This window comes from Oryctolagus cuniculus, chromosome 19 (assembly GCF_964237555.1).
Source record: "Oryctolagus cuniculus chromosome 19, mOryCun1.1, whole genome shotgun sequence".
Lineage (NCBI taxonomy): Eukaryota > Metazoa > Chordata > Mammalia > Lagomorpha > Leporidae > Oryctolagus > Oryctolagus cuniculus.
The window spans coordinates 32,472,878-32,483,552 of record NC_091450.1 but is presented as its reverse complement, the minus strand read 5'-3'; the positions used below and the strand labels follow the sequence as shown (position 1 = coordinate 32,483,552).

At 69.2% G+C, this 10,675-nt stretch overlaps 1 protein-coding gene across 2 annotated transcripts; it reads left to right on the top strand.

The window, feature by feature from the left end:
- Positions 1 to 6,223: 6,223 nt before the first annotated feature.
- On the top strand, positions 6,224 to 10,434 carry KREMEN2 (kringle containing transmembrane protein 2). Of its 2 annotated transcripts, XM_070064044.1 has the most exons (9): positions 6,229 to 7,126; positions 7,336 to 7,510; positions 7,956 to 8,047; positions 8,126 to 8,250; positions 8,348 to 8,501; positions 8,750 to 9,082; positions 9,154 to 9,279; positions 9,363 to 9,441; positions 9,639 to 10,434. In XM_070064044.1, the coding sequence occupies exons 1-9, from the start codon at positions 7,033 to 7,035 to the stop codon at positions 9,847 to 9,849; spliced, it is 1,389 nt and encodes a 462-aa protein (XP_069920145.1). In that variant the 5' UTR covers positions 6,229 to 7,032; the 3' UTR covers positions 9,850 to 10,434. The 2 variants fall into 2 exon arrangements, with proteins under 2 accessions (XP_069920146.1, XP_069920145.1); XM_070064045.1 differs by lacking the exon at positions 9,363 to 9,441 and having other exon boundaries at positions 6,224 to 7,126.
- Positions 10,435 to 10,675: the final 241 nt, after the last annotated feature.

Sequence of the window (10,675 nt, the reverse complement as noted above, 5' to 3'; positions counted from 1 at the left end):
GTGCCTGTCACAGAGCCAGGCCCGTGAGGCCACTTCCTGCTCCCATCCCGAGCTGGTCACGGCTCCCCCACTGACCCTGTGGTCTCCTCTGAACCCTGCGGGGCTGTGCCGGCCACAGCGCGAAGCCTCCTGTGAAACCAGCTCCCAGGAGCCTCCATGTCTGCTCGGAACAGTCCAGGGGCAGCGGCCAGATCTCAGAGCCCCTGGACCCCAGTCCCCGACCCGGAGGTTGCAGACTGAGTTGCTAGTGCTGGCACTGCGCACCAGAGGGTTAAGCCCAGCGTGGCTTCCAGCATCCCATAATAATGCTGATTCAAGTCTGTGGCTCTGCTCCGATCCAGATTCCTGCTCTTTTGGGTTTAAATACAGAATTTTTTTATTTGTTGGAAGTTCAGCGTTAGAGACAGAGACGTTCTATCCCTGGTTCACTCCCCAGATGGCCACAGCAACCAGGCCGATCCAGCTCCCTGCTGCGCGCCTGGGACAGCAGCAGAGGAGGCCCCAGTGCATGGGCCCTGCACCCACGGGACACCCAGATGGAGTTCTGGGATCCTGGCTTCACCCTGGCCCAGTCCCCGCTGTTTCAGCCATGCGGGCAGTGAACCAGTGGATGGAAGGCCTCCAGCTCGCGCTCTGTCACTGCCTCTCAGAGACCTACTGTCCACAGGGGCCGGGCCAGGCTGCTCAGGGAGCTCCTGGTCACCAAGGGCAGCACCTGCTCCTCAGCGCGCCCTCTGGTGGACACCCTCGGGATGGCAGCGGCTCCTTCCCAGCCTCCCTGCAGCCAGGTCGGGGGGGGCCCCCTCTCAGAGCTGTGGTTAGAGTCCTGGGGGCTGGACCGCAGCCTTTCCTGCTCGCTCACGTCCAGGGGCCCCGTCTGCGACCCCAGCCTGGGTGCCCAGGACCTTCAGGGTGGGGCTCCTGGCCTCGCTTCTGAGAGCCCTGCAGCAGTGGGACCCTGGAGGGGCCTTGAGGCCCTGCCCGCCCTCAGCCACGCGCCCACAGCGCCACCTCCTGGTTTGTCGAGGGCAGCGCTGCGGGATTGAGTTCTGCACACAACTCTGCCTTCGCACAGCTGTGTCCATCACTACTTCTAACCCAAAACATCAGAGCACGCCCCAAACTCTGCACCCATCTGCACCCTCCCCGCCACCTGCTCCCCCCTCCCGTCACCCCCTCCGTCAGCCCTGAGTCCCCAGAGCGCAGCCGCCCCACCAGCTCGCGCCCCCGGGCCATCTCCCCAACCTGCAGGTCCCATCCCCCTGGCTCCCAGGAGCCCCTCTCGTTTCTCTAGAAGGCAGGATAACCTCATCCAATGACCAGAGGCCAGAGGTGCCCAGGGGCCCCAGACCAGCCAAGGGCCTCGCAGCCCACACCTCAGGCCCCCAGCCCCTGTCACCAGTGCCTTCCTCCTGCCGTCCCCGTTCTGAGGTCCCAGGGAAGGGCCTGTCCCAGGCCCGGCTCCCCCACCTGACCGCACAACACCTGCCCAGACTCAGAAGGTTTTGTGTAGCCCTCAGGGCGCCTTCCCCCTCCCCCTGGCCAGCCCGAGGCTCCGTCCTCCCGGTCACCACCACTGCACAAAGCCCAGCACTCAACTCAGGCTTGTGGTGAACCAGGGCCTGGCCCGGCTCATCCAGTTGTAGGTGAGCAATGATGGGTTCTGGCTGAGCTGCTCCAGGCCAGAGCTGCGGGGCCCGGTTGAGCCAGCTCCAGGTCAGAAGCCGCGGGGCCCGGTTGAGCCAGCTCCAGGCCAGAGCTGCGGGGCCCGGTTGAGCCAGCTCCAGGTCAGAAGCCGCGGGGCCCGGTTGAGCCAGCTCCAGGCTGGAGGCTGCGGGGCCCAGCTGCACGGGAGCCCCCAGCTCTTGGGCGGGGTGGGCAGGGTCATTGAGCACAGCCGCGGGGCTGCCCTTGCCGCACCTGCTCCTGGCGGCACCGGGTGCGGCTCCCTCCGAAGGCCCTCAGAGCTGCAGGTCAGAGCCCTCAGCTCCCCGCGTGCAGACCCAGCCTCGGCACGGGAGGGGCCTCCGTTCACAGACGTGCACACAGTCTCCCCCCACCCCCGTGTCCTGCCTGCCACGCCGGCTCGGCTACACTCACCCCTGTACTCCCTGCCCCTCCAGGGCAGGCAGCTGACCCTCAGGAGCCAGGCAGCCTCAGGCTGTGGGGAGGGCCAGGGCGTGAGAGCCGCCCCCAGCCTGCCAGGACCCTGCGGGGCTCTGCACCCCTGGCTGGGGGTCCCAGGGCAGCTGCCAAGGCCCAGGTAGGGAGGTTCTGGCTTGGGGTCCAGCCCCAGGGCTCCTCCCGTGCTCCGGGGCAGGGCCTGGCTGTGTTCTGTGAGGCCTCTGACCATCTGCCTGGTGCCTGGCCCTCGGTGGCCTCACCAGCACTGCGCAAGGGCAGAGGGCAGGTGCTGCCCACTGCTGCCCGCAGCCCCTGGCCTGGCTTTGGGGCACCCCATTCCCCAGGGGAGAGCAGGGCAGGGCCGGGGTGACAGCTCCTGAGACCAGGGAGGGCTTCCAGAAAAGACACAACACTGCAGGCCAGGGGACGGTGAAACCACGGTTTGTGGGGCCTGCATGCAATAGGGGCGCCTGTTCTAGGCCCAGCTACTCCCCTTCCGATCCGTCTCTGCTGTGGCCTGGGAAAGCAGCAGAAGATGGCGCGAGTGCTTGGGCCCCTGCACTCGCATGGGAGACCCAGAGGAGTCCCTGGCTCCTGGCTTCGGACTGGCCAGGTTCTGGCTGTTGCAGCCATTAAGGAATAAATCAGCGAATGGAAGACCTCTCTTTCTGTCTCTTCCTGTAACTCTACCTCTCAAATAAATTAATTAATTAAAGGGGCCGGCGCTGTGGTGTGGTAGGTTAATCCTCCACCTGCGGCGCCGGCATCCCATGTGGGCACCGGTTCTGGTCCCTGCTGCTCCTCTTCCAGTCCAGCTCTCTGCTGTGGCCTGGGAAAGCAGTGGAAGATGGCCCAAGTCCTTGTGTCCCTGCACCACATGAGGGACCTAGAAGCTCCTGGCTCCTGGCTTCGGATCAGCCCAGCTCCGGCCGTTATGGCCATTTGGGGAGTAAACCAGCAGATGGAAGACCTTTCTCTCTGTCTCTCCCTCTCACTGTCTGTAACTCTACCTCTCAAATAAATAAATAAAAAAATCTTTAAAAAATTAATTAATTAAAAAGCCCTGCAGGCCACGGTAGGGGCTACTCTCTTGCCACTTCCTTCCTACCCTGGTGCGTGACCCTGGGGTAGAGACGCCACCCCGCACCCGCACTGCCCTCTTTGCAGGGGTTTGCCCTGCAGGGTGCCAGGCAAGCGCCCCTCCCCCGCCTCCGTGGTGGGGACACCACTCCCAGCCAGAGCTCAGGGTCCCTGGGGGCGGGCAGGAGCCTCAGCCCTTCCAGGGCGGGGACCCCACAGCCCACAGCGAGCCTCTGCCCCAGCGGGGAGCAGACGCCAAAGCCAGAAGGGTGACAAGGCCGGGGCTCCCAGGGCGATGGGGACCCGTCGGTGTCCTACTGCTGGGAGAGGCATGCAGAGCGGCAGGCGCAGGGCTGGGAGGCCGGGCCAGTGCAGCAGGCGACATGGAGCCAGGTGCCGTTGGCTCCTCGCCATCTCCCCTGGCTCCCTGAGGCTGCCGTCCCTGCAGCACCAAGGCCTGGTCGGCTCCAGCACGCTCTCAAGACCGAAGCTCAAAAGCTCAGAGGACGGCATGGGGACAAAGAGCTTGGCGCACCCAGCCCGGCCAGGGACAGCAGCCTGTGGCCAGAATCGGCTCTCAGGTGGAGCCCACTGCCCCCTACTCCGAGGCTGCCCCTCGGTTCTCTGGCCACCAGCCCTGGTGTCTGCATCGCGGAAGGCCGGCCACCGAGGGAACCGGCAACAGGCCCGGTGAGGTGGGGGCAGACGCAAAGTAGGTGTGTCCCAGCCTTGGCCCCTGAAGGGACAAGGCTTGGGCGTCGGGAGTCCCCTGCAGAGTGACTGTGGAGTGCCGACCGCATGACGGTGACAGCGTTTGGAGTGTGGCTTCCCCAGCCAAGGCGAGAGCCAGCTTGCAAAGGGAGAGGCCGCAGCAGACCCCCGGACCCTGGGCCGAGAGGCACCGCGGCGCCCCGGCTTGTGGCACTCCCATAGGGCACCCCAGAGCCCAGAGCTGGGGAGATGTGTCTGCTGGGGCGATGCCAGCTGCGGCGACAAGGGACCTCGTGGCAGACCCCGGCGGCACTTCCAGCTGGTGGGCGCGTGCCACAGCCCCCACCCTCCAGGCCCTGGGCAGCCCCTGGACTCCCTGGGGAATGGAGCAGAGCGAACCCAAGGCTGCTCAGGGGCTGGCGTCCACGCGTTCCCAGCTGCGACACCCAGGGAGCATGGGTGGGGCGGGGGGCCTGAGAACCAGCATTCCCAACAAGCCCCGGGGTGGGGGCGGTGCCATGCCTAGCATTGCCCTGTGCTCACTGCCGTAGCCTCAGCCGACGTGAGGAGGCTGTGTGTGGAGCAACCAGGATCAGGAGGCTGTGTGTGGAGGAACCAGGATCAGTACATGCAGGCAGGTCGGGCAGCGGGGGGCAGGCGAAGGGAGCCCGGCTCAGGAGGGGGAGCCCTGCTGCCGAGGGGTCAGGGCTCTCTGCAGGGGGTCCTTCTCTGAACCCCCAGGAAAGCCCCTGCTTCTGCCCCAGGAGAACCCCCCAGTCTCCCCCCAATCCAGGACAGGGGCACAGGAAGCTGGGAAGCGAGGAGCCTGGGTCATCTCCCAGGCCTGGCCAGGGGCCTCTGGCGGGGGTCAGGGTGACAGCACACAGAGGTTTCTTTTCACCTGCCGGGGGCGGGGGGGACAACTGAGCAGCTCCTGGGTAGAGCCCAGGCCTCCTGAGGCCACACCGGGGTCCAGCTCTGACCCAGTTCTCAGGGTAGGAGACCACTTCCTGGGGGTCTGCTCTCACCCAGGCCCCCACCTCCTCATGAAGCAGGGAAGGGCAGCCTGACCCCAGCTCTGGGGCTCCCTGTCTCCCATCCCCGCCCAAGTCCTGGGTGCCCCACACGTGCACCTGCTCCCCTGCAGGGACAGCCAAGGCTCCGGGACATCCGCTGGAGCGAGGCGCTCAGGCCCTGCTACCCCGCGGCTGAGCCCTGGTCTCCTCTGGCCTGTCTCCTCCCCTGTTAAACGGGCGGCTGTCGGTTCAGGGCCGGGGGCAGCTGGCGCCTACACAGATGGCCCAGTGGAGGGAGGGACGCCCCGCATGGGATGGGTGGAGGCGCATCTACCCTTGGCTCTGACCAAACAGAATTTGAATCCCTGGTTACCTGGGTGCCTCACACAGTGCTAGGCCCCCAAAGGCAGCTGCTCGCTGGGCACTGAGTGGCAATGCTGGGAAGCAGGAGGGCCTAGGCAGGTCTTGGTTCTGGAAGGTTCCAGAACCTCAGGTGGGACCTGAGACTCCCCCCCCCCCCATCTCAGTGCCCCAGCCTCCCATCTGCTGCTTTTGCAGGAGACCCGTCCAGGGCGGGGACTCGGTGGGCGTCTCAGCGCCCTAGACCCGAGGGTCCTCTTGGCCCAACTTGGCGCCTGGGATCCTGGCTGTACCTGTCCCCTGTCCCCTGCCTCTGCCAGCTGTGACTGCCAGAGTGACACTTTGCGATCCAGCCGCGGTTGGAGCCTGCCCCTGGGACCCAGCCGGCCTTGCAGACCCGGGAGAGGGAGACCTAGGTGGACAGGTGGCCGCTGGCCACTCCCTCGTCGAGGAGCCCTCCAGCGGCGGGCGGACCCCAACCCCGCGCTGCTCCGCGAGGCGGGAGCCAGCAGAGCTCCCCGAAGGGGCGGCGGGGCGCTGACCTAGGGTCTCGGCGAGCCCTGCCCGCGCCCGCATCTCCTCCCCGGCCCCGACAGCCGGGCGGGGGCCTGGCGACAGGCAGGCAGGTTGGACCGGGGGCGAGGGATCTGGGCGGGTCGAGGCCACCACCAGGGGCCCAGACATTCCCGCACCTCCTCCCCGGGCCCCCGCCTCCGCCCTCCCACGCACCTGCGCTGGCCTCCCCCCAAACCCCGCGGGCAGCGGGCGGGCGGCGCAGGAGATCAGAGGACTCGGAGGAGTCGGGCCCGGGGGAGGGGGTGGGGAATTTCCCCCCACGCCTGCCCGGGCCTGCTCCCCTCCCCCTCCCTCACCAGGTGGGGGGCACCGCCGGGGAAATTCCACCGCACGGCGGAGGCTCCGGAGAGCCTGGGCCGGGGGTCCCGGGAGAGGGGGCGGGGGCCGGGGATGCAGCTGCCTTCGTCCCCAGACACCAGCTGCCCCTGCCTGTCCCGGATCGCGCGCCCACCACTCCCGCCCGTGCCGGGACGCCGAGCGGCGCTTTCTTCCTCAGGCCGCTGGCGCCGGGAGCCGGGGCGGGGGTCGCGAGGGTCCGAGGAAGGCGCGCGTGTGCACCTGGTGCGCGTGCTCGCGACGCAGCGATGCAGGGCTGACCCGGGACGTCGTCCCCGCGTCGGCCTGTGCCGTTCCCTCCCACGCCCGCCCCCTGGAACCCGCACCGACCGACCCAGGGAAAGGAGGAGGCAGGGAGGCGCGCGCTGGGACGCCGGGGGTCCCGGGGGGCGGGCGGGCGAGGGAGGCGTCTGGACCTGCTGCCTTTGCTCGGGTCCCAGGCGGGGCTTCCCGCCCTCGCTCGGGGGTAGGGAGGGATCCTGGGGGAGGGGCCGCGGAGGGGCAGGGACCAGAGCGTTGGAGACCCGGGCGAAGGAGCCGAGGGGAGCAGGACGCCGCGGGAGGGGACGCGCGTGGGAGCCGAGGCACGGCCCGGAGCAGAGGGGTAGAGGCAGAGAGACCCCCCTCTGTGGGAACCGGGGCGCAGAGACCTCCAGGCGGCAGAGACCCTGGGACCCCCCCCCCAGCTGTTTCCCCGCCCCAGACGAGGAGGCCATTCGGAGTGCGCTGAGGACCGGTCGGAGGACAACGCCCCCCAGGTCGCCCGGGAGACCCCAGAGCGACCCCGGGCGGCATCTGAGACAGAACGACCTCTCCTTGACTGGGGGCGATGGGGACGCGGGCCCTACAGGGCCTCTTCCTCCTCCTCTTCCTCTCGCTGCCGCCGCCGCGTTGGGCCTCAGCGGGAAGCCTGCACAGTCCAGGTGAGTCTGGGCAGTGTGGCCACTCCCGGGTTCTCCCCCGGGGGGGCTGGGGCGGGCGCAGCGCAGGTGGCTGGAGCTGCCGAGCAGCCCGGGGGCCCCCGTCGGGACAGGCGCGGGGGGCGCGGGCCGGGAACCCCGAGAGCTGCCGTCGGGGGCGAGGATGCCCGGCGAGCGTCCAGCCCTCCGCAGGCCCCGCCCTTGCCGCGCAGGCCTGTCGGAATGCTTCCAGGTGAACGGCGCCGACTACCGCGGCCGCCAGAACCGCACCGGCCCGCACGGGGCCGGCCGCCCGTGTCTCTCCTGGGACCAGACGCAGCAGCACAGCTACAGCAGCGCCAGCGACCCCCAGGGCCGCTGGGGGCTGGGCGCGCACAACTTCTGCCGGTGAGGGGCCTGTCTCGTCCGCGGCTGGGGCAGGGGCAGGGGGCGCAGCACCCTTTTGGCAGGGTGGGCCTCGAGTGCCCACTGGCACAGAGCCTTGGTTGAAGCCTGCGGGGCCGGGTCAGGCCCGGGCAGGGGGCCCGGAAGGCGGGGGGCGTCTGCTGTCGGTGTTGGGGGCATTGGGTCCAGACCCCAGCGCTCAGGGCTCAGCGATTGGAGCAGCGGCTGAGGCCACCTCGGACGGCTCAAGTCCTCATGTACGAGGTCCAGTCCCGCCGACAGCTGAAGGCCCGAAGGCAGCCCTCGAGGCCTTTTCAACGACGCCCCGCGGACCCCGAGCAGAAAACCGGGCTTCGCCAGCACTGAGCCGAACGCCTCTCGCTCCGCTGGACCTGGGCGGGAACAGACCTGGGCCGCGGGGGCCTGACCACCTGCCTCCCGTGGGCAGGAACCCAGACGGGGACGTGCAGCCCTGGTGCTACGTGGCCGAGACGGAGGAGGGCATCTACTGGCGCTACTGCGACATCCCCACGTGTCACAGTGAGTGGACAGAGTGGCCGTGCGGGGGCTGAGGGCCGCCTTTCCCGGTAGGGGCCTGACTCTGCCTCCCGCCCCCAGTGCCCGGATACCTGGGCTGCTTCGTGGACTCGGGGGCCCCTCCTGCCCTGAGCGGCCCCAGCGGCACCTCCACCAAGCTCACGGTCCAAGTGTGCCTCCGCTTCTGCCGCATGAGGGGCTACCAGGTACCCTTGGGGACCACCTGACCCTGACCTCAGGAGCCCCCCCATTGCACCCCTACCCCAGCCCCTGCCCCGGAGGTCACCCAGCCTGTGCTCTCAGCTGGCGGGCGTGGAGGCCGGCTACGCCTGCTTCTGCGGCTCTGAGAGCGACCTGGCCCGGGGACGCCCTGTGCCCGCCACCGACTGCGACCAGATTTGCTTCGGCCACCCGGGCCAGCTGTGCGGCGGCGACGGGAGGCTGGGCATCTACGATGGTGAGGGGGCGGGGCTCTTGGAGGGGCACGCGGGGCGGGATTTAGTGGCCGAAGTGGGGCCTGGAGGCGGGGCCTACGGGAGGGTTGGGCGGGGCCTGAGGGGGCCTTAGCTGAACCGGGGGCGGGGCCTTGCGGGACCCTGGCGGCCTGGGAGGCGGGGCCCAGCCGGGGAAAGGGCGCGGCTCGGACACTGCCCGGCGACGGAAGAGCCAGGTGTGTCCCGGCCTAACCGTCCGATCCGTCCGCAGTGTCCGTGGGCTCCTGCCAGGGGAACTGGACGGCGCCGCAGGGCGTCATCTACTCTCCGGACTTCCCGGACGAGTACGGACCGGACCGGAACTGCAGCTGGGTGCTGGGCCCCCCGGGCGCCGCGCTGGAGCTCACCTTCCGCCTCTTCGAGCTGGCCGACTCGCGCGACCGGCTGGAGCTGCGTGACGCCGCCTCGGGCCGCCTGCTCCGCGCCTTCGACGGCGCCCGCCCGCCGCAGCCCGGGCCGCTGCGCCTGCGCCCCGCCGCGCTGCTGCTCACTTTCCGCAGCGACGCGCGGGGCCACGCGCAGGGCTTCGCGCTCACCTACCGCGGTGAGCCCCGCCCCGGCCCGCCCCGGCCCGGCGCCCGCAGCCGCGGCCCGCCCTCACACCCTTCTCCGCAGGGCTGCCCGACGCCGCCGAGGACGGGGAGCCCCCCGGGGGTTCGGCCCAGACCGCCGCAGAGTCCCCCGAAGGCGCCAACGCGAGCTGCAGCCCCAGGCCCGGGGCTCCGCAGGCCGCGACCGGGGGTGAGGCGGGCGCGCCAGGCGGGGTGGGGAGTCGGGCAGCGGCCCCTCGGCACCCTGTGCTCACCGCGCCCGTGTGCCTGCAGCCCGGGTCCTCTCGACGGTGACGGCCGCGTCCGTGCTGCTGCTGCTGCTCCTGGCGCTGCTGCGTCTGCTGCGCCGACGGTGCGGGCGACGGGGCAGGGTCTGAGGGCAGGGGCCCGGGTTGCCCGCGTGCAGGGGCTCTGGTGGGGAGCAAGGCGGGGTTCCTGAGAGGGCGAGGCCTTGGGTCCGCGCGGAGAATCGTGTGTGGACCACGGGCAGAGGAGGATGCTGGCGGTGGGACTCGGTTGGGGTCCAGCTGACGTCTGCTCCCCCTCTAGGACCTGCCTGCTGGCTCCGGGAAAGGAGCCCCTGGCGTTGGGGGCTGCCCAGGGCCCCAGGAGAAGCTGGGCTGTGTGGTACCGCCGGCCCCGAGGGGTGGCCCTGCCCTGCCCCTCAGGGGACCCCCAGCCTGAGGGCCCTGTCACCGGCTACCGGCCCCTGAGTGCCTCCAGCCAGAGCTCCCTGCGCTCACTCGTCTCCGCTCTCTGACCCGGATGCCCAGGGTCCAGTGGACCGTCCACCAGCGAGATGGACATCTGAGACACTGCCCCGAACCCTACCTCGGCCTTCTGCCCCTCGAAGGGCAGCTTGGCTTCTGGTCATCTGGAGGAGACCAGAAATTGGACAGGGGGCATCCGTGCTACTGTCAGGGACTTGGTCCGCCCCTGGTGCCCTGATAGTGGAGGCCAGAGGGCAAGGGGAGCCCGGCCCCTGCATGGGCCTTGATGTGGGGGGGGGGGTGCCTGACGTCACAGGTCTCTGGACTCCTCCGGGTGGTTCTGCTCTCCTGCCCTGGAAAGGGACCAGAGCTCAAGCAAGGGGGCCCGGCTCACCACCGGGGTGCCTGCCACATCCCACGTTGGAGGGCCTGGGGTCAGCTTCCTCTCCAGCTCGCCTCTGTCGCACACCCTAGGAGGCAGCGGATGGTGGCCCGAGTACTCAGGGTCCTGCTACCCGCGTGGGAGGTTCCGATGGAGTTCCTGGCTCAGACCCCACTGTTTGCAGGCATCTTGGGAGTGAATCAGAGGGTGGAAGATCCCTGTCACTCTGCCTTTCAAATAGGCAAATAAATAAACCTTGAAAAAAAAAGAGATCTGCGCTCCAACCTTTGCATAGAGGGCCTCTTTGGGCACAGGCCTCAACAAGCTCTCGCGTGGTGGGTGGGGCTATGGTAATCTGCGCGGGATCGAGGGTGCCCGTGTCCATGCAAATGAAGGGCGTTCCGAGCCGAGAGCTCAGGGGAGCCGCCCGAGATGCAGAGGGAGAAGGCCCAGAGAACGCGGAAGGCCGAGTGGGCGGGTCCGGAGTTGACCTC

Excerpts from the sequence above, each read along its gene's own strand:
- KREMEN2 (XM_070064044.1), top strand. The coding sequence starts at position 7,033 with ATGGGGACGCGGGCCCTACAGGGCCTCTTCCTCCTCCTCTTCCTCTCG. Across the intron at positions 7,511-7,955 it reads GGCGCGCACAACTTCTGCCG|GAACCCAGACGGGGACGTGC; the intron begins GTGAGGGGCCTG and ends TCCCGTGGGCAG. Across the intron at positions 8,251-8,347 it reads GCCGCATGAGGGGCTACCAG|CTGGCGGGCGTGGAGGCCGG; the intron begins GTACCCTTGGGG and ends CTGTGCTCTCAG.